Genomic DNA, 23,564 nt, shown 5'->3' on the forward strand with positions numbered 1-23,564 from the left:
TTGAAGAGACTGTCTTTTTCCATTGGATATTTTTTTCTCGTTTGTCAAAGATTAGTTGACTATAGAGTTGAGGGTCTATTTCTGGAGTCTCTATTCTGTTCCATTGATCTATGTGTCTGTTTTTGTGCCAATACCAGGCTGTCTTGGTGATCACAACTTTGTAATATATCTTGAAGTCAGGCAACATCATCACGTTTTGTTTTTCTTTTTCAGCATTTGTTTTTCTTTTTCAACATTTCCTTGGCCATTTGGGGTCTTTTCTGGTTCCATAGAAATTTTAGGATTGTTTGTTCCAGCTTCTTGAAAAATGCCAATGGTATATAAATAGGGATGGCATTGAAAGTGTAGATGGCTCTGGGCAGGATAGACACTTTAACAATGTTTATTCTTCCAACCCATGAACATTGAATGTTTTTTCCATCTTTTTGTGTCTTCTTCAATCTTTCATAAGTGTTCTGTAGTTTCTACAGTATAGACCCTTTACCTCTTTGGTTAATTTTATTCCTAGGTATCTTATGGTTTTTGGTGCTATTGTAAATGGAATTGATTCCTTAATTTCTCTTTCTACAGTTACATTGTTAATGTATAGAAAAGCAACTGATTTCTGTATCTTGATCTTTGTATTCGTATGCTCGGCACAGAATGTTTGTTTTGTTGAACAGACCTAGGGCCATGAGTGGAAATGTTGGGAGAGGGAAATGAATTTGGCTTTGAGTATTCAGTAAACATTTTATCTGCTAATGATCAAAGGCAAGTATGTCCTTAGAAACAACATAGTGGAAATATCTATTATGCAGTGGTTGACTCTGTTTTGTCCTTATTAGGTTTTCCTATCTTACCTGCAATTATGTGGACTTTATGGAAATGGAGTAATAAAAGTAATTGTTTTATAAGTTTATTGTCTTCTGAGATTTATGTGATGACCTCTGCATATAGCTAACACCCCTCATTGTCTCCAGTAATTCCTAGGCATATTAAATTTACTTCATGGAAAATACCAATAAAAACTTATATTCCTTATAAACTTGCAAATTTTTCTTGAAGGGATTCATGAGTAAATGAAGCTTTGCTTCACTCTCATAATACAAAGAGACATTGTAAAACAGTGACTGCCACAGCACTTGATGCCATTCGCATTTGTGTGACTGTCACATGTTCTGCAGAGGAGATATCAGAGTAGAAATGAAACCCCATTGTTGGTATGGATACGAAGGACTGTAGGTCACAGAGCAGCACATACATGGAATTATGTGGGGTGAAGCAGAATGCCCAGGTCAGATATTCTAGCCTCAGTGGTCTCTGTCATGCAGGCACTCATCCATTCAATGTGGGCTGAATACCCACAATGTACCAGAACGTGTTCTTGGGATCTCGTCATGAGGGGGACATGGCTTTGCTCTAACAATGCTTCTGGGAAAGTTGATTGTCTTTGTCCTCATCTGGAAGGCCATTCCTGAGCACATTCAGGCTGAGGACAGGCTGCCCAGCCTTGGAGTGAGGAGCTGGGCTGTGTCCCCTCTGTGCTTACTGACAAGGCATCTGTTTTCTAGGGGTTTCTGTGGGTCTTCTGTTCTCTAGTTCATCTCCATGAATGGAGTCTTGGAGATGAAAGGAAAACTCTCCATCCAATCTGGGGTGGCTGCGGTACCTGGGCACTCCTATACAGCTACCCGTGAACCTCAGATTTGAGTCCCAAAGGGTGATCTTTAGGAGACCAGTTGTCAGGGGTTATTTCCATCACTGTCCAGTATGGCATCTTTGATCTCTCAGCATTAGAACTAAAATATGCTAAAGAATGATATAAATAATACAGGTGTATCAGATTCAAATTAAAAAATGCATCCCAAAAGTTATGTATGTGTTCATTTTTATTTCTCCTGAATGAAGTGGTGTTTTAAATGCAATAGTGAGTGAAGCTTACTCTCTAGATGAAACTTGGACAAGAGTATGCAATGCCATAACACCTATCTACACAAACATAAGTTTTTCTCCTTGATTTATCTATTTTACCATTTGGAGGTAAAAAAAGAGTAGGTTTGATCCTATTGCTAGTTGAATAGGCATCCCAGGCAAACCACTGACATTCACCCCGGCTTTTATGAGTGTGCAGTGGCCCAGGTGGGGACTGGCTGAGAAGAGATTTTGCTCTCTTGCCATTCTGACAGCAGAGGGAACAGGGCCAGGACTGAGGAAATTTATGCTGCTGTCTGCCATTAGATTCTGGCCCTGCCCAGCAATGCCAACACAGGATCTGCCCTCCAGTGTAGCAGTGGACAACCGGAGTTGAGTTGCAAGGGGGAGAAACATGTTTTTAGGAGGAGAGCTGCATAAGGCTGAGAGAAGTCTTTGGCCACTTTCAAATTCTTCCAAGTTTGTGTGTGGTACAATGCAGGAAAGCATTTTGCCGGGGGGGGGGGTGTGTCTTCTAAAAACTTTGTGGTAAAATACACATAACGTAAAATTCACCATTGTAATCATTTCATGGAAATGATGGGTGTTGCCAGCTTTTCTGATCCCTTTGAAGCATGGTCGTCTGCATGCCCTGGACCCCCAGCTCTTCCCAGCTGTCCACCTGGTACCTGGGCTGCACAGGCCCACCTGGACCCTGGCCTGCCCAGAATTCTTGGATTTTGTGGTGAGTTTTACCACCACAGCAGAGCCCTCCCCTCAGGGCCTCTCAATCCTCAATCTTCACCCCCTGGTTTCAAGAGAAGCAGAAACCCCTGAAAGCCTGGGGACAAATAGTCTTCAGATATCAAAGTTTTACACTGTTTTTAAAAAGGTTATTTATCACTTCTTAAAAAAAAATGAACATATCTAGGGGAAGAAAGGTATAAAGAAAGGGGGGTAATCAGAAGGGGGAATGAAGCATGAGAGACTATGGACTATGAGAAACAAACTGAAGGCTTCAGAGGGGAGGGGGGTAGGGGAATGGGATAGGCTGGTGATGGGTAGTAAGGAGGGCACGTATAGCATGGTGCACTGGGTGTTATAAGCAACTAATGAATCATTGAACTTTACATCAGAAACCAGAGATGTACTGTATGGTGACTAACATAATATAATAAAAAAAACATTAAAAAAATGAACATATCTTCCTAAATTTTGATTTGTATTGTTATAAAAATTCTGCATTAATATTTTTCTGGCCAGTGGTAAAACCTTGGAGCTGTATCATGTACAATAGAATAGTTCATGCTAGACATACTAGGATTTAAATGAACTTTTTTTTTTCCTGGTTAAGTAAACTACACAATTCTGTTATAGCAATTGACTTCACTTATTTTTTTATAGTTTAATTTCCATTACAGTACTCAATAGCAGATTCCTTTAAATATGAAGATTGCCTATAACAAAAAGTTGAAATATGCCATGTTTGTGATGCTTTTAAAGATTAGGTTTGTCAAAGATAAAGAAAGCTGGACACTATTTAAGCTGGTAAGGATAGATTTTGTCTGGTAATAACTGTTGCAATAGGCAGAGCATCCAGCATGAAGTAAACTCAACTTTGCTAAAACAAAGGGCAGAAGATTTTCTAAAGGCTGGGGTGTACTAGGGGATAGACAGTGAGAAGTGTGGAGTGTTTTAGTCTATGTGACTAGGCCATCGGGGCTTATTAACTGGTTTTTATCTCATATCTTTATGATGGGAGGCCATGGTGTGGGTAGGCCACACCGCAGCTGGGAGCAAGAGAGTAATCTCCTTGAATGTCTGCATTTCAACAATACAGCTCTTCGGTCCTTGTGGAAATGGCTCTGGTGGTGGAGGGGTTACTTCTCAAAGGGCAGAGAAAGGATTTACAACTTGATGCTTTCTAAAGGAACTGTTCTAAGAGAAGGTACAGGGGCCTGTGTGGCTTATACCAGGTTTTGGCTGGCACAAATAGGTAAATTTGGCTGAAACAAATAAATCCTGGCAGCACTGAGCCTTCTCAGGCAGGCATTTTAAGGAGGGTCATCTAAAGGACATGGCCTTTAAGCTGCCAGAAGCCATGCTAGAATTTGGTCAAATAATCTCACACAAGGGTTTAGATAGAGTCATTCTATGCCAAGAGCTCTCTTGTAGTCCTCAGGCTTCATCAGGGTTTGAATTCTACCACTGAGTTGAGTTGAAAGCAAAGAGAAAGAAAATGTTTTTTCCTAAGCCGAGAAGATAGACATACCTGTGTGTGTGTGTGTTGTATTTGCACACATGAGTGCGTGTGTGTAAGTGCACGCTCATGTGTGTTTCTCTTACAGGACAACTGTATAGAAAATCTTAGTGAGTGAATGCATTCAGTAAATCCAAATTCTGCAACCAGTATTTTTACCTTGTGCCTTAGTTTGCCCCAATCTTTAACTTTGGAGAAGAAATGAAATGAACATTCTAGAACAGTCTGTGGTACCCAGAGCCTCTCACAGCCATACCCTGGGGAGAGTGCCTTTCCTCTGGACTGCTGCATAGCACTGTGACGTATCTACTGTGATGACAACAGTAGCAACAGCCAGGACACCGGACATACGCTGCACACTCTCCACACAGAGCCCCGTTCTGCAGACCTGACACATGTTATCTCATTTCATCCAGGCTGTTACCATCTTAATCCCACAGGCAAATGGAGGGATAGAGAGGCAGACTCAGATAGTATCAAAGGTTTTCAAACTTTAAGCTTTGTTTTCAGTTTTCCTATCTTAAACGAAGCCTGCTGTGTAAAACCTTCCAGAACCTCTCTGGCTAAGGTGACTCATTTGGTAGAATTCCCTGATGCTTCCCCGCACTCCAAGGACTTCACAGAGTGTAGTATGGAAAATACAAACTCAACCCTTGACATCATTTCCTGCTTTTAAGTATTATACATCTAATATCTTCAAAACTGCCATTTTATTAGAAAAATCCTAATGTTTTGTTTTTATAGAATAGAGCTAAAATTTCACCAATGTGTAATATCCATTATAAAATTATTCTGCTGGAAATCCCTCCCTGACCCCCCACCCTCAAATAAAACTGAACCATGATTTACAGGAAAATAACCCAAAGGGGTATGTGACTTCTGTATGGTCTGAACTGAGTTCAGTGAATCTGTTTCTCATTGCCAATATAGAACTCAAGGTCTGGTGACAAGTTCGGGCTTATAATAAGGAGGTCAAGTGTATTCTAAATGCAATAGGATTGTTTTCTCACATTTTTAGAGAGCTTGGAGGCATATTTGAGATCTCAGAACCTAAGCCCTTTGATTTACTGAGGACCACCTTGGTACTGGGTCTTGGTGTGTATTTAGTGACCATAGCTGGCTTCATTTCTAATGTGGATTGCTATTCTTTTCCTCCTTATGTGTGCGTTTTCCTGGTATTTCCTCACAAATAATAAATAGGAAAAGAAGCATTGAGAATCATAAAAATGATTGTATTAAAATGGGTAATAAGCCTGAAAATGCTTATTACTTGTTGTACCTACATGTGCATTGCCCATGTGGGACTTCTTTCTACAATATTTGTTTTTTAAGGGAGAATTACAATATCCAAAGTATTGAAATTTAATTTTTTTCTAGAGAACATGTTTGGTGTATACTTTAAAAATCAGACAAAACAGCCTGCTTTGGGAAAGGTATTTGAAATACCAGAATACCTTTCTGTTCTCTTCTGCGACGATTTTCACCCATTCCTCTGTGTAGAGCCTCCTTTTTCTGCCTTGTGCTGGTGGCACTGAGTTTGTCGGTGTGCTTATTGTTCGACAGATGGAAGGGTTTTTGCCTAAAGAAATAATGCAGATCTTCAGCCTGCTAGTGGCCGCCTAGCAGGACTTGGTGTACAGTGAAAAGTAGATTGCATCTGTACTCACTGCCATGCAAACCTTTTAGTAACCCTGGATTTTTGCCCAATTGACCATCGATGTAATAGTTGTCACTCGGGCTTCTCAGCTTTCCTGGCGCAGGTGATTGAAGTGCTGAATTTTATCTAACACAATCTCAAATACCTATAAATAGGATTGTCTTGTATGAATTCTGATGTTTATGTATTCTTTATGCTCTTACATAATTTTAAAGATAGTTCTTGGGTCTCAGAACTCTAGAAATACACAGGAATTGATATGTCTGAATTTGAAATGCGTCATTTTGTCATATATGAAATAATTATTTTAATTGCTGTTAAATTCGAGGTAATGTGTGTGGAGATGTCTGGTGAATTTTAATTGAATTAGTCTTTTCATTTCCACTGACCTTTGAAGGTATCATAAGTTTAACTATGCGAAGACAGTTCTGACTTGGCAAGAGCAGTCAGTACCTCTCCAATTTAAAGATGCCTGTAAATGCAGATTTATTTCAGTGGGTCTGGGATGGGTCCAAAGCTGCATTTCTAATAAGCATCCAGGTGCTGTGGCTATTGCTGGCCCATGGAAAACCATGTGCTGTATTTATTGGTCAGCTGCAGGGTTTTCTAATGTTGTGTGCTGGTATTTGAACTGCAAGGGTTCCCCACCCACTTACACTTCTGTTCACCTGTGTGGCAGAGACTCTCAGTGGCCAAACTCCAAGATCACCCTCTTTCTTCCTGGGCAGACAACTGGACACTTCCCAGGCTCCGGGGCAGTCAGCTGTGTGTGACCATGCCCTTTGGCTCTGCCTCTTGGCCTGTGTGCCACTTGACAGCCCAGCCCATAAACAACTTCCACCCATGACCCTCACACGCTCTCCCCCATCTACTGGATAAGTGGAAAAGAAGAGCAGAGCCTTGTAGGAGAAGCCACGTGTATCTCCACACGTTGAATGGAGCTGAATCCCTCTGCTGGCCTGTCTAGGCTGCGATGTGAGGAAGCTCTGATTATGTGAGGAGGCTGAGATTTCAGTTAGTTGTGTCAGCCTCCCTTGGCAAATTCAGGGTCTGAGGCCAGGCTACTTAATTCTGGGACCGTACTGCCTGCAGAGAAGATTTGTTACTTCAATCTCATTTCAAAAATACTTCTCAGCCTGGGGCATCTGGGTGGCACATTCTGTTGAGCAGCAACTGTTGGCGACTCTTGATTTTGGCTCAGGTCACGATCTCAGGGTCGTGAGATCGAACCCCACATGGGGCACTGGGCTCAGCATGGAGTCTGCTTGAGATCCTCTTTCCCTCTCCCTCTGCCCCTAACCCCTGAGCATGCTCTCTCTCTCTCTCCCTAAAATAAATTTAAAAATCTAAAAATAATAATAATACTCTCAGCCTCAAAAATATACCTATTTAATTTATGATTTGCACCTCCCCTTCCATTCTAAGGGGACAACTAGAGAACTTTGCTCAGATATCACATCCCCCTTGTGTTTCTTCTACATTTTCTCCTTCCAATTTAGTTAGATAAATGTTTTATAAATGCATATTGTGAATATTGGGTCCTACTCCACACCTCATAAAATCAGAACCTCCAGAGGGGGCAATTAGGAACTTAACCTTAGCGGAAGCCCCAAGTGTCACGCTTATCAGCAGCTAATTTTTAAAAGTGAGGAATTTGGCAAAATAGACCTTGCGGATGGAAGGGGAAAATGGATTGGAGAGGACTGGGTTTTTTTTTTAACTTTCCATCTTTAAAAAGGCTTTCCTTTTATGGAAGATTATTCCCCTCAACTCTGCATTTTTCTTACTTGTTTGGTTTATTCAATTATTTCCCCCCCAGGGGAAAATGTATAGGAGTTAAACTCTTAAAATTTAACTTCCTGGCACCAGGTGATCTGTACTTTTTTGCATCTTGCTTTTAAAATGCCAGATGCTTCTCCTTCGGTCAGGTATATGCATTTTTCTGCTGGCCCCATGTTTGCTATGTCATTCAATTGCAGTGCTTTTCTGCTTCATATTGTGTTCATATGAGGAGATTTATGCTGTATTCAAACCTTGCATGGCACTCTGAAGAAGGTGAAGGGGACATACAAATCAGATTAAAGGTGAATGTCTAGAAATCTGGCAGCCCTCTTTTTCATGAGTCTGTTAACACCTGAATTGCTCTGACACCTCATTTCTTTTGACTTTTATTTCTATTCCATTGGTCCTCAATGAATTATGGCCAGTGTTATTAAACAATGTGAATTATCTGACTGGAGAGTTGTGGTGTGTTTGTCCATCATTGATTATATCATTATACCATTACTATTTGGACATTTGTCACCAATAAGAGCATTTGTTTCTAGACCATTCATAAATCAATGAGAACATCTGAAGTTCTGGCAAGTTGAATTGGCCTGAAAAGCAGAGGTGATGCTGTGTGGGCTACCATGGAAATGAATAAGGAGTGCAAACATGTGAAGGGGTATATTGGTAGGAAAGGCAAATTCACATCAGAAAAATTTATCTATTCCAAAGAAGATGAACCCCTCACCACTGCATCAAGGGTATTCTATATAATGAACCTGCCAGGTGGATGGCTAGTATCCCTAGGGAACGGCGCTATATCAGAGGCACAGAGTTGGTCTCCTTTGGTGACAGATGGGCGCTCATTGGAGGCAGATCAGTTTTGGTGAAGGAAAGTCCATTTTGTTGAGCCTATGCATGTCCTCCATCCCTTTTGTTATGGTTATTTTATATACGGACTTGATACCATGAGAATCTGTACCTGTTGCTCATGCAAAATTGCTTATGCTTTCCACCTCTATTCAGGCATGGTGTCATACATAGCATCTCCATCAGGCCACATATCTTCCTTGGCAACTCACAATCAGGCATTAAATCTCTACAAGCACACTAACAAACCAGAAAATGCTATTGGAATGGAGAATGGTTGTCAATAGAGTGCACAAGTCTTTGTTCCAAAACTCAAGGCATAGGCATGGTGATTTTCCTATCACAGCCTCTCAGAGATTCCATACAACGCCCTTTTTGCCACAGATAGCTTCAATACCATTGGCTTTGCTGGGTCACAAGCCCTACTGTGCACTTCAGCCTGTACCTACCTAGGGCCTTCTTCAAACACTTCTTTTGCTATGGGTTCTACCCCAAATTTTCAGCTTTATGGGTTATGCAATAAATATGTCAAAACATTATAGCTACATGTTTTATATATTGCTTCCAAAATCCAAAGAGATATATCAAACATTTATTTATTTGTTGTGGGTGACTGAAGATAGAACAATTTGTCTCTACATGTAGGGGAACTATCTAGATAGGCTCAGGATCACTTGGCTTTTAGGAAAGTCACTCATATAGTGGGCTTCTGTGCTTCCCCAGAATTTATTAGGCTCTGGAATGAGTCTCTTACTAAAGCATCTAGGATCCTTAATTCTGCCATTTCAAAGACCTAAAGATTTTGAATCCATTGAAATGGACTAGTATAATGCTCTGTGGATATCAAGATAATTAAGGTCCCTCTGGGCTGGGTATATTATGACAGAAACACATGAGTTTACATCGTTCTGGTATTAGAGTCAAAGTGTATTATTGGCCATTGCAGGTGAAAGCCAATCATTTTTTATTGTGTTTGTTAATTGTGACTAAAATCAAAACATTTGCTGGGTCAGTAGCTGCACACTAACTGCCAGAGACTTTGTTCATTTGCTCCAGAAAATATATCACATCTGGAATGGTCTCTGTGAAAGGCATCAAAACTTGATTCATTTTATAATAATCCCCTAAGTCACTTATTACAAAAAGTCATTCTCTAAGGTCTGTCTGGCTTTTGTACCAGACACATGTGCAAGTTACAGAAGAGTGGTAAAATCATCTTCCCTACATCTTTTACATCTTAGATGGAAGGAGACTGAAGCTCCCCCAGGGATATGACAATATTTTGGGTTTACTATTTTAGCAAACTGGGGCAGTTAGGTCAGCTTCCACTTGACCTTCATACTGTAGTGGTTCTCACTCCATGGGTCAGCAAATGTGGAAGCAAACTGACAACCTGTTCTGCATCATGGGGAGCATTGTATGGACCACAATCAACTGCCCCAAATAAATAAAACCGTGAGCTTTTCTGATACTGATTTAATAAGAACACGTTTATCCCTGACTTTTGCATTCCTGATGTTTAAAGATATGTGATATCCTTTGTTGATAATGTGTTACCCATGATAGAAAATGACTGCTTTTGGGGTGCCTGGGTGGTGCAGTCAGTTAAGCATTGGACTCTCGGTTTTGGCTCAGGTCAGGATCTCAGGGTCCTGGGATTGAGCCCCAAGTCAGGCTCTATGCTCAGCACAGAGTTGGCTTGAAATTCTCTCTCCCTTTCCCTCTGCCCTCCCGCTCATGCTCTCTCTCTCTAAAATAAATAAATAAGTCTTAAAAAAAGAAAATGACTGTTTTTGTCACATGAATAGTTATAGCTTGGTTACATCAGTATTCCGGTTTTATTTCCTTTAGATACCATCATGTGTTTCATTTGACAAGATTTAGCTGTGACGCCACTGGTAAACACTTTTGCATGTAGAATTCTTTTTCTTATTTATTTATTTATTTGAGAGAGAGAGGGAGTGTGAGCAGGAGTGGGGGGAGGCAGAGAAGGGGAGGCTGTGAGAGAGGGAGAGAGAATGTCGAGCAGACTCCACACTGAACGCGGAGCCAACTACAGGATCGACTCCACCACCCTGAGACCATGACCTGAGCCAAAACCAAGAGTTGGTGACTTAACTGCGCCACCCAGGCGTCCCTAGAATGCTTTTTCTTAAAGCCTTTGTCTCTCGGTCTTCAAAGAACAAATGCGTGAAGATTCCATCCGGTTTACAGTATGTGTACTTCTATTACACATTAAGAACCTTAGTCCTCTGGGCTCCTGGAGGATTGGCACAGGCAAAGAGAAAGAAGAAAGACTGTTTATGCCCTGACTTCCATAGCCCTGCTCTGACCTTGGACCTCGTGTCATTTTGTATTCCTGGGGAATTTTTAAAGTTCATAACCAATATCAAATAACCCTAGAAATTCTGATTATTTCCCTTTTCTCCTGACACAGTCACCCTGGAGAATAGCTCCTTTTCTCTGGGAAAGGCTTGGAGGAGGAATCTCAGGATATACTTTTAGCCATGAAGCAGGGTTCCTTTCAAAGGGATCTGGTTCATGTTCTATGAGGGGACTCTGACTCTGAATCAGCTTACCAGGGGCTGCAGTAAGGGTCCATGAACTTTCATTATTCAGCATGAGTTTCTGCCTGCTTGCCCTAGAATGTCCCTGATCGTATACATCAAGCAATGCCTTTGCATGCTTTCCTCTGTCCTTCTATGTCATTCCTATAGACTTTGGCATTAGTTAGACACTGCCTCAGATGTTTGTGGACTGACATGCTCTGATTTCTCCTCCATTCCTAGGGCTTGTTTTGCTCATTAAGTCCACCGCCTCATTAAGAAGCTCATTAAGTCCACCGCCTCTGAAGGTTAAGTCACATCACCTGGCCCTGCGACTCCAAGATGTAATAATTCCCACTGAAACCAGGGATCTTAGGTCCATAGGTAGCACATCCCCACCATCTGGAGCCTCCCCTGAGCTTCCAAGGGTGCTGGGGCTCCCTCACTGATGCCTTTCTCCGCCTCTAGGTGAGGGGTTATCCCTGCTGGCCCCTGTTTGTGGTCAGTTGGTGGATAGATTAGTTGCACATGATGGACCCATTCAACATTTCCACCTCCCAAAAGCTTAGGTTTTTTCTCCATAGCATATCAAGGAAGTGCTGTGCCGGCATCTCAATTTCTTTGGCTGAATACCACTGTGAATCCAGGTTTAAATGGTCATTTTCCTTGATGAGTTCATCATTAACCTTCAAGATGAATTGCCGGTGCTGTTTAATCCTTTCATATGTAAATGTAACCAGCCCAGCCTTATAGTTGGTCCTTTCTAGTTCTAAAATCTTGAAAATAACTTCCAGGCAATCTTCCCAGTATGCTTTCAATACAAATATTTAAGATGTTGCTGGCTCCCAAGTGTATCTGCCATCTCCCCTAGGAACAGATCTGAGGCACTCCTTGTGGCCTGTGCTTGGATGAGACTTTGCTTTGGGCCTGGACCAATGAGGCTAATGGCTCAGGGAAAGTCACTGACAGGTTTTTAGAAAAAATAATCTAGTTTGATGTGAGGTGAGAAGTTTACATGTGTCACTCCAAGTCTCAGGGTCCCAAATCTTGAGACTTTCTGAAGTCTCTCTTTTACCTAGAGTTCTAGTTCTGCAACTGGTACCTTCAGCGCCTGAGCACGAACTCTCTTCTTAATTTTTAAGTCAAGCAATCAAGTGAGTGAACATTCTATGCATCACTTTTTAGTTGAGAGTAGCTTTTATTGGATCCCTGCTAAGTACAGACCACCTCAGCATGCCATTGTAACACATTCTTTAGATGCCCCTTTGAAAGAGATGTACTTTTCCAAACAACAGTGTGTTTAAGCTAACTAAAAAGGGAATTGCTACCACAGTAAAAGAACTGTCTCAGAAGTTCACTCCTTAAAAGTAAGGTTTTCAAGACACCAACTGGCAGTGCGTAGCCGCTAAGGACAGGAGCTCTGAAGTGCTCGACGTCATATTTCTAGTCTCTAAATCCTTTTATTGCATTTCTCTAGGTGTACAGTATTGGGCAAGTTATTTTAACCCACGTCTTAGTTGTCTTATTAGCAAAATGGTGAAAAAACAGTACCTCTGTCATAGGGTACTGGGAGGACTGAATGATACAGTGTGTGCAAAGTTCTTAGTACATAGACCTCCATATATAACAGCTGTTGTTAAAATGTATCTCTGAAGGGGACTGCAACTTTGGCCACAGACCAGGAAGAATGTGACAATCCTGGTAAGAGGAAGCAATTAATGAACATGAAATGTTCATCAGTGTTTAAGCACAGTTTAAAGTAATCCTAGAAGTAATTGCTGAAAACACCAGACTAGATACCTGGGAGAGGTCCAATCAACTGCTGAGAACACAATGTCATGTTTTGAGTCCTCTGTTAGGACTGAGAGCAGAGGTAGAAACATGCAGAGGTGGTAGAAAATGTCTCATAGCCCCCTCCCTATCTTCCACCAGCACTGTGCCCATCTGAGAAGAGGTAGACTCATCTTGTTGAAGAGTCCAGTCTTGTTGAAGTCATAGTAGGTGAGCTAGAGGATCTGGGGTTGTTCATTTTTAGCAATATGTGCTCAATTCAAATGGACTAGAGTATAAAGTTTCTGTCTGCCCGCCGTGCTGGCAGTTGCAATTGGTTTGTGGTTTTTGTTTGTGAAGGTTTGCCTTTACTTAGTGTGGGGCTGAAGCACCTACCCACAGAGCCAGTGTTTGGACATTGAGGGCGGCCAGCCCTCCTTTCCAGATGAATAGAAGGTATAGGATCCCTGCCCGCAATATGTAATTCACTCCTGAGCTGCAGGTGAGACTCTGGAGGCTGCCACCAGCTGCCTTGGCTTGGCTAGAGTGGGGCTTCCTGCTCTCCAGGTACGGGTTCGAAATCTCTGTTCATGGGCATTGGCAGGAGTGAAAGAGGAAGGCACTTCCTTTGGACACTGTCCACTTATAAACTTTCTTCCACTTAACCTCTTCCCCTTCAACATTTGCAGAATCTGTCCCTGTGTGGGGCTGAGCAGGGAGCTGAGCCCCCAAAAGGGGCAGTTGTTGCCATGCCCCTCTGGTGGGCAGGGCCCACATATAGACTTGCACCCTTGACCTCCACCCCAGACTGCCTTTCCCCAGCCTCTTGTTCGGCCACCCCAAACCAGAAAGATGCTCATTCCTGGCTCAAGTATTTTTGGCAACATGTGCATTTATTTGTATTAGAAGTACAAACGTAGGAATCCAAATACAAATACAGAGGGCGGCCCAGCCACCAGGCCCAGTTGGCCCAGGGCAGGGGGCCTAGAGGGTGCGGCAGGACCGGACGGGCGAAGCGGGCCGCGGTGCCGCCCGTGTCGCCAAGGCACGTCGGGCGCTAGTGCGCCCTCGTTTCACTAGGACACCACGAGCTGAGCTGCACTGTTAGCGGGGAGTTACGTCCTTGACAGAGGGGAGGAGGACAGCGGGACCTCAATACTGTCTTGGGACAGTGGGTAAGGGCCTGAGATGGCCCAAAGACTGGGAGTCAGGGCTTCCAGGCCCTTGTGGAACGACAGGGAAGTAGGGGCTGTTGGAGGCCACTTGGTGAGGGTGGGGACCCTGGCCTGGTCCTTGGTCCACTTGCTGGAGAGGGGTGGGTGCACGCACTTGAGCAGGGTGGACCACTTCTTGGGGCCAAGCTCTTCTGTACTGTGTGCTCAGTGCTGATTCCAAGATGCTCTCAGACTCTGGAATCCCTCTACCTTCCTCCCAACTGAATGAGATGGCTTCACAAGCAGGAAGGATTCTATTGAGGCAGAGAGCAGACCCTCACTTTTGCCCTTCCTTTCTGCCTGGGGCATCTCCCAGGGCTCAAGATGGTTTTACTTTCTACACACGCAAGCTTCAAAAAGAGAGGACAGTCCATGCACTGTGGCTAATTCCTGTGTTGCATGGTTCACACTAGACCTAATAGATGCTTAATCACATTGTACTGGAAAGCTGTGTCCTAAGCAAGCGTGAGGATGGCTATTTGCCACCTACATCTTGAGTACTGCTTCTAGCCTATAAGATGATATTGACCACCTGCACAAATGATCAAGTAATCACTCAGATGTGCACCCAAGTAAAAATATGATCAGTTGTTCTCAATAGGAGGCAGGCTCATTTGAACTCAGAATCAACTTCTGATTAGGTATTTAAACTTGATTTTTTTTTTTTAAGAGAGAATGTGGTCCCACATTTCCAGAAAATGTAGAGGTCAATTTCTCTCTCCCTCTCTCTCTCTCTCTCTCTCCCTCATTCCTTTTTCCTTAACTAAATGCTTAGTAAGCTAATACACTACCAGTAGGAAACTGTGCTCCTTTCTACTTGTTTCAACTACACTTGGGGTGATGGGTAGAGTAATATACATGTTAATAAGTTGCTCCAGTTTTACCACTGTACATACATACACAAATACACACATCACTGCATGTAAACACAAGATGGCCCTTTGCTTCTTACAAGACAACCCAGGCCCGATCCCTGAAAATTATTACTCTTCTAAAATCTTCCATAGAAAATGAACTCAGGAGAAATGACCCTTTCACTCAGTCCAGGAGCTGCTTGTAAAGAAAAACATGTCATGTAGTTGTACAAATATATGCATGTAAACATTGTTCACTAGCACAAAATTAGTCATTTTGAAGGTCGAGAATGATTGAAACGATCTTTTACAATGTTTTCATAGAGTTATTCTAAACAGATAATATAATAGTTAACACCATAAATTTAATCAATATATTTTGCCTGTATCTATTTCTATCTCCAAGTAAAAATCTCAAGATAAATTAGGGGGAATCAGAGCCCAGATCCAAATTGTATAATACGAAGTATATTGATTGTCCTTTTGGGCTAAGAAAATCTGTGGTGTCCACAGATGCATCCATTTTAGGGGAAAAAGTTCTTAGCCAATACATATGTTATCCTCATGAAAAAGAATAAAAAAGTCCAAGTGAGACACAAAATCCAGAAGAAACCAATAAATAAAAGTAGGTGGAGTGTTCTCCTAAGGAATTATTTCAAATTTTGTTTGAAGAAGGGTATACAGATAGGACTGAAAGGACACAGAGAAGTTATGGAAAGGTTTTAGGAAAGCAACATTTTAAACTATGACCTGCATATTCAATATTTAAACTAAAATGAAACATCCATTTTCTTCTTAATTTAAGTCTTAATTTCATTATGATTTGGAAAAAACATTGAAACTTTGTTTTGGATCAATAGCTAAGGACTAGTATGGAACAAGAAAAAGGATATAGATGGTGATAATGGTGATGGTGATGGTGATGATGGTGGTGATGATGATGACGATGGTGTTGAAGGTGATGATGGTGATGATGGTGAAGGTGTTGATGGTGATGATGGTGATGGTGGTGATGATGATGGTGGTGATGATGATGATGATGGTGTTGAAGGTGATGATGGTGATGATGGTGAAGGTGTTGATGGTGATGATGGTGATAGTGGTGATGATGCGATGGTGATGGTTACAGTGATGCAGCATAGTTTATTTCTTCTAAAATCTTATCCTATGAGGCTCACTATTTGGAAATTTAGTCAGCAAATTATGTGAATTTTTTTATCATTACTTATCTTGTAATTGCATCGAAAGTTACTTCAGAATGCAGTTTTTTATCTTCTTTTTAAATTTTTTCTATGGATTCCAGGCCTACCCTGCACTACCCAGTGCATGGACTAAATGAATGGGGCATGTTAACTAAATGGTGGATGGGTTGACTGGGACTGTCATGGCTAGATAAGGATGGGGTGGTCTGATCTCCCCATCAAAGTGACTAAACTGTTGCTCTGTGTATTGGGGGGCTTTCACTCAGTTGACAAACTGACCTCCCCAAACTCCTCCTCTTATAAATATGAACAGTGCAGAATAAAAAAAACCCACTATTGTAATAAATTCTAACCAAATGAAAGCACTTATCATTTGTTCCTGAAAACCGGTCTCACTGTGAGTTAGCACACTTTTTAATGGAAATTGGGGACTTTAATCAATCTGTGAATAACTGATTAGTGGGAAAAACAAAGAAGAAACTCCAAATAACTAGAAAAGAGGAAAAGATAGCAGCTATCTTCTCAGTCTGGGGGATTTCATTATTGACAATCAATTTTCACTGTTCTTTCCAATCTGTTGAGTCTAAACTGTTCAACAGACATAGAGGACATTCCTTCCCTGCAGGAACCATTATCACCCTCACTTTGTGGAGCTGTCCACTGGGCTGGGAAAACTGTGTTGTGGTTACAAATTAGCAAAATGAAGTGGTGAAAGTAGACCGTTATCTGAGTAATTCAAGGACAACAATTTACATTTCCTTCAATTATTTGAATGTTGCATTCAAGTAGTGCTTGCTTTGTGTGTGTACATGTATGTGTAGGGAGTGTGTATGCCTGTGTGCGCACAAGTGTGTGTATGTGTGCGTGCATTTGTGTGTTTTATTTTCCTAATTTTCTAGCTCATGTTCCTATATTATACAATCTGAAAAACCTACGTGGTTAGCTTAAAACATTGAAAACTTGTTAGTGACTGTTCAACTGATTTTTAGCACTGATTTACACTAGTCTAAAATTTGGTTTTTACGTGAGCAGAGTAATAAGAGGCTTAAGGTATTTTATTGACAACATTAAAAACCAAAGCATCATTTAACTAAAGGACATTTTGAAAAAAAAAAAACAGTAGGGAACATTCTCTCTTTTGACTTTATTAGAACTAGACCAGGCTTATAGCCTGGAATTGCTGACCTATAATCAGAAAAATTTTAAAAGGAGGAGTGGAAATGCTCTAGTCTCCAGTCTTCAAAACTATGAGACATTTTTTAAAAAGCCAAGAGACACAAAATCCAGAAGAAACCAATAAATAAAAGTAGGTGGAGTGTTCTCCTAAGGAATTATTTCAAATTTTGTTTGAAGAAGGGTATACAGATAGGACTGAAAGGACACAGAGAAGTTATGGAAAGGTTTTAGGAAAGCAACATTTTAAACTATGACCTGCATATTCAATATTTAAACTAAAATGAAACATCCATTTTCTTCTTAATTTAAGTCTTAATTTCATTATGATTTGGAAAAAACATTGAAACTTTGTTTTGGATCAATAGCTAAGGACTAGACGATGGTGTTGAAGGTGATGATGGTGATGATGGTGAAGGTGTTGATGGTGATGATGGTGATAGTGGTGATGATGCGATGGTGATGGTTACAGTGATGCAGCATAGTTTATTTCTTCTAAAATCTTATCCTATGAGGCTCACTATTTGGAAATTTAAGTCAGCAATTTTGTGAATTTTTTTATCATTACTTATCTTGTAATTGCATCGAAAGTTACTTCAGAATGCAGTTTTTTATCTTCTTTTTAAATTTTTTCTATGGATTCCAGGCCTACCCTGCACTACCCAGTGCATGGACTAAATGAATGGGGCATGTTAACTAAATGGTGGATGGGTTGACTGGGACTGTCATGGCTAGATAAGGATGGGGTGGTCTGATCTCCCCATCAAAGTGACTAAACTGTTGCTCTGTGTATTGGGGGGCTTTCACTCAGTTGACAAACTGACCTCCCCAAACTCCTCCTCTTATAAATATGAACAGTGCAGAATAAAAAAAACCCACTATTGTAATAAATTCTAACCAAATGAAAGCACTTATCATTTGTTCCTGAAAACCGGTCTCACTGTGAGTTAGCACTTCTACTTTTTAATGGAAATTGGGGACTTTAATCCTTTTGTGAATAACTGATTAGTGGGAAAAACAAAGAAGAAACTCCAAATAACTAGAAAAGAGGAAAAGATAGCAGCTATCTTCTCAGTCTGGGGGATTTCATTATTGACAATCAATTTTCACTGTTCTTTCCAATCTGTTGAGTCTAAACTGTTCAACAGACATAGAGGACATTCCTTCCCTGCAGGAACCATTATCACCCTCACTTTGTGGAGCTGTCCACTGGGCTGGGAAAACTGTGTTGTGGTTACAAATTAGCAAAATGAAGTGGTGAAAGTAGACCGTTATCTGAGTAATTCAAGGACAACAATTTACATTTCCTTCAATTATTTGAATGTTGCATTCAAGTAGTGCTTGCTTTGTGTGTGTACATGTATGTGTAGGGAGTGTGTATGCCTGTGTGCGCACAAGTGTGTGTATGTGTGCGTGCATTTGTGTGTTTTATTTTCCTAATTTTCTAGCTCATGTTCCTATATTATACAATCTGAAAAACCTACGTGGTTAGCTTAAAACATTGAAAACTTGTTAGTGACTGTTCAACTGATTTTTAGCACTGATTTACACTAGTCTAAAATTTGGTTTTTACGTGAGCAGAGTAATAAGAGGCTTAAGGTATTTTATTGACAACATTAAAAACCAAAGCATCATTTAACTAAAGGACATTTTGAAAAAAAAAAAACAGTAGGGAACATTCTCTCTTTTGACTTTATTAGAACTAGACCAGGCTTATAGCCTGGAATTGCTGACCTATAATCAGAAAAATTTTAAAAGGAGGAGTGGAAATGCTCTAGTCTCCAGTCTTCAAAACTATGAGACATTTTTTAAAAAGCCAAGTTTTTATTCTCCCGGAGATACGAATGGCTGAGTTGTTATTATATTATCTCAACATATACATGGTTTCTCCTTAAAATGATAGATATTTGTTTTTAAGTAAAAAGTAAGTCTAGAAGCAATCCAAGAAGGGATTTGTCATTTAGCCTGGACTGTTCTTTTTTGGTTCTTTGGGTGTTATTATACAATGTGGAGGTACTTCTAAACCATGTGAACCTGAATTTTTCCTGCAGGCAAATTTGAGAGAAAGAAACATGTACAGATTGCACACTTCCTCAATTTTGGGTAATTTGAAGGGGACTCAACAGAAAATTGTGAATTTCACATTTACAGTGTATTTACAATCTGTTTCCCCTCCTTATTTCCAGACCCCTTTCTGAGTATTTTAAAAACAATAGTGTTCTGAAGCCCAAGACTAATCATAAACATTTCAATGTATATTTATATCTGACTACGTTTATCCCAAGTTATTCACTAACTTTTCTTTTTTATAGAAATTGAGGATGAAACTTCATATGTATATAGTTCATAAACTCTCAGAAAAAGCAGACAGTTGCAAGATAATGGAGAGATTTCAAACGGCTTTGTGTCTTAAGAACATAGATCTCAAATAGTGTTAAGTATCATGGTTGGAAACCAGTTATAAATCTCAAGTTTGTAAAGTAAATCACAGAAAGTTCTCAGTTATTGGCAGCTGAGATAAAACTGATCAAAGAAGAAGAGGTTTTGTTTGTCTTGTTTTCTAGCCCTTTAGATAAAGAGTGCCCGGTTGCTTCCTAGTTGTGGCAAGTATTTGTTAATGCAAAATGGTGTTGTCAGTTACCCACCTTTGCTTGCAGAGTGTGATATTTCGCAGAGCAGCAAAAAATATGTCTAGACACTTTTACTGCAGCAAGTTATGGCCAGGTAAGAAGACTCGGTGTGAGGGTTCTATGTGGACACTCATATCCCATCACAATCACTGACTTTTAGATTGGCTCCAATTTCCCTTATGTAGCCTGAAAATACTTTGCCATGGAGGACAAGCTTTTTTCCAGTTGAAGCCACAAAAACTATGCTCTTAACTGATTTGATATACAATTAAGGATGACTGCTTGGCACATAAAAAATGAAAATCCCATCTTCATGCATTCATAAACAATAAAAAAACCTGGCATGAAATATATGTGATCACAAGAAATGGAAAATCTGTAAGATGTGTATGATATAAGCTTTATGTGTAATTGTAAGGCATATGTTGGGCAAATTGGGGGCAGTATTGGCTGGGTCCAGAGTAAATTAAAGTAACATTTTCCTTCTCTGTCCAGTACCTGAGAATCTCTCCTCTGGTCATTGGTGTTGAGACTTTGTCCAAACTGTACTTTCTAGGCTCTGAAAAGGCATTTTTCTCTAATTCCATTAATGTGAAATGCCTTCTCTTTACCTCTCAGCCTGGATTCAGCTTAAAGGAGAGACAGTCACAGTTGTAAGTATGATCCACAGTGCTAAGAAATTAGAAATCCTTTTCAAAATACAGAACTCTCATTTCTCCGATTTACAGTATTTCTGAAAGTAAGGAACGCAGTAGCACCTTTAGAATACCAGTCACTCAGACAACTTCCCCACCAGCTGCCACAAAACCAGAAAAATATTTCTCAAGTCTAAATGCACAGCAAGCTGGGCAGAGCTGTAAGGGTGCTGGGTCTGCGCAGAACAGTCTTACATCCATACACCTCACACAAACCCTACTAACCAAGCATACTGGTGAAGGAGAGTCCTTCAATCTAAGAGTGATACATTCCCCTCACATTCTTCCTGTGTCTCTCCTCTTCCTTCCTCCATAAGGTAAACTCATACATACTAATAAGAAAGCCCCTGAGTTCCGCATCTGCATGAGGTACATGCCACTCTCCTGTATTGTGGACTGAAGGCTCATCTCAGGAGTTGAAATTGATAAAGAGAACTTGAACAGACAAGCCTTCAGAGAAACTGACATTAATGTGTTCTGAGGGGAAGTTTGAGTTCTTTTTAGTCAGAACCCATTGTGGGTAGATTGCTGTATGTGCAGGAATGTATTTTACATGTCGTGAGTGAACATCTATTAGAGTCTCTTGAGATGAAATCTTCCCTTCATGTAAAATGAATGATAAACTAGTGTGTTTCGATCAGCAGGATGACTGAGGTCAGGGAGAAGAGAATGGTTGGATTCAGAAGACAGATTATTGGTATGTACACCCTATATATATATAATTTCATAAGAGTTGCCAATGACACCCAAATATTGACTGGTTTTAAAACAAGAAGCATCAATAAAATTTTTAAGGTAAAATTGAACCAAACGTATGTTATAAAATTGTTCTCAGGTTATTTTCCTTCCAAGAAGAATTTCACTAGAAAATCCATTTCCCTCCAGAACTTTTTCAAAGACATAACAGGTTGAAATTCTTCATATTTAGATATTATATAAATTCATAAAGTTGAAAATTATGTTTGAAGAAGACTGACTTTGGGCCACCTTCCATGGGAACTCAGTGATTTGGTGGGACATGAAACAATTCCTTTGGTCACGGTGCCTCCAAACAACGGCCAGGTGTGGGAAGGTAGTTTATGCATAAGAGACAGAACAAGGATGCTAGTAGGTGAAATTCTCCAATAGAGTAGAAATTTTATTAAGCCAATAGGTTCAACCTGTTTCTCCACAAATATTTATTGTTATTTTATGTTTTAAGCTGAATTTGCTAGGTAGAACCCAATTGGCCTGTGGCCTATGTAGCAACTATCAAATCAAAAGGCAGGGAGTTGACAGGAAGAAAAACAATGGGCTGGACTATCTCACACTGTATATAGACTCAGTCCTTGAAAACTGGGTGATAGTATCCCAATATATTTGCATTCACTTGATATGAATGATGTTCATAAAAATAAACAGATTCATCTAATTTTACTTTTCTAGCCTCTTCCACTCCCATCCCTTTCTGGATGGTCTGCATCCAGTAAATTGTGCAAAATCAGTACTTTTATATATTCTCTGTGTATATTATTTTACCTTTTTTCTGAGTAATAATTGTATTGACAATAGACAATTAAAATAAGATTCTATGGTTTCCAATAAAATTAATTCAGTTTTCTGGGTGAGGAAAATGAGAAGCACAGAGATACCGGTACCAAAATTTTAGTACCAAAATTTTAATAATGCCAAAGCATTATTAATGAACTGGTAGGACTTTTTCTTTTTCCTATCAATGGTGGGAAGCTTCTGCAGAGTCTTGTGAAGTACATACTGGCATCCAGTTATAACAAAGAACTAACATCAAGAAGCAAGTTAGTTTTGTGTTAGAAAAATATCAAAAGAGTAATAATTTCAGGGGATTTTTTTCTTTGGGATTTTGCTACATATTCATACTCAAAGTATAAAATAATTTTTGTTCATCAAAATATATCATTGATGATAGCCATTGCCCTAGTTTTTGCATCTAAGGTTGATTTGAATTGAAAGTTAATATTCCCTAAGAAATTTTTAATTCTATCTACATTTCTTTCACACTCTGGAAAACATTTTTGAGACAAAGTCTTGTGAATGCTATATATCTGTCTTTGCAAGATGAAGATAATCACTGAACCTGTAATAGCATAACATAAGCAAGACACATACTCTGGGGTTGTGTTTTGGTCTAGTAAAACCCAACTAAGGTTAAGTGTTGAACTTCGGCTGAACTAGTCCCAGAACCCAACGTTAAAAATACTGCTGACTCTCGGTAGTTTGGAGTAAAGTGGTAGCTGATGTTCAGAGACAATCAACATCATTGAATTCAGCAACATAAGAATTTTGAAAATCATGTTTTTTTCCTCAATTGGAAACTTGTGGATGATGCATATACACGCTTCCCAAGCCCAGGGTGAGATTATTTGATAAAGGAAGGCTAGGTAACAATGATGGTGCCAGAATAAAAGAGACCACAGGGAGAGGAAACTGGGTCAAAACTCACTGCAGTTCACACTTGAACTCAGACTCCCCGGGAACGTGGGGCTGAGGTCAGCATGAGTGTGTCCCAGCAAGCAGTGGCTTCACAAACGTGGGCACTGGTACCTCCAACGGCTGCGACGGAAAATTATAGAAGGAGTCTTGGCCCAAGAGAGCTTCTTGGATATTTGCTTGCATGTCTTACAGATTTCTTGGCAATGATAATTGTCAACTGCTTCCAATATCCAAAAACCATTCATAAACGTCACCAAGCTACAGATTCAATAAGGGATTAGCAAGAATATCACTTTAAAACTCAATTAATGTGTGTGTGTGTGTGTGCTCACGCATGTGTATGAGTGTGAAACACATAATAGAAATATTTGCCACATACTCCTGTACTGCTCAAAGGTGATGTATAACTTAAATAAACTGAGCAGTGTCCTTCCTTCCTACTCCAGTTGGTTACTAGTGGTCTGGGGAGGGTGAAAGATAAAGAAGGAAACCTAGTGCTCTTCACTCATCACCACAGCAACATTTAGAGATACAGGTATCCAACCCAATAGACCAAGTTGAAGAGCAGGAACGATGTAGGGAAAAAGA

At 40.3% G+C, this 23,564-nt stretch overlaps 1 protein-coding gene across 1 annotated transcript in view; it reads right to left on the bottom strand.

The window, feature by feature from the left end:
* Positions 1-23,499: 23,499 nt before the first annotated feature.
* Positions 23,500-23,564, bottom strand: part of GABRG3 (gamma-aminobutyric acid type A receptor subunit gamma3) — a 636,603-nt gene continuing 636,538 nt past the window's right edge. Inside the window, 1 exon segment of the mRNA XM_040642653.1 lies at positions 23,500-23,564. This exon segment is cut by the window's right edge and continues 7 nt beyond it. Within this exon segment, the coding sequence (XP_040498587.1) occupies positions 23,500-23,564 (65 nt within the window).

This window comes from Ursus maritimus, unplaced genomic scaffold (genome assembly GCF_017311325.1).
Source record: "Ursus maritimus isolate PB19 unplaced genomic scaffold, ASM1731132v1 scaffold_27, whole genome shotgun sequence".
NCBI classification, from domain to species: Eukaryota; Metazoa; Chordata; class Mammalia; order Carnivora; family Ursidae; genus Ursus; species Ursus maritimus.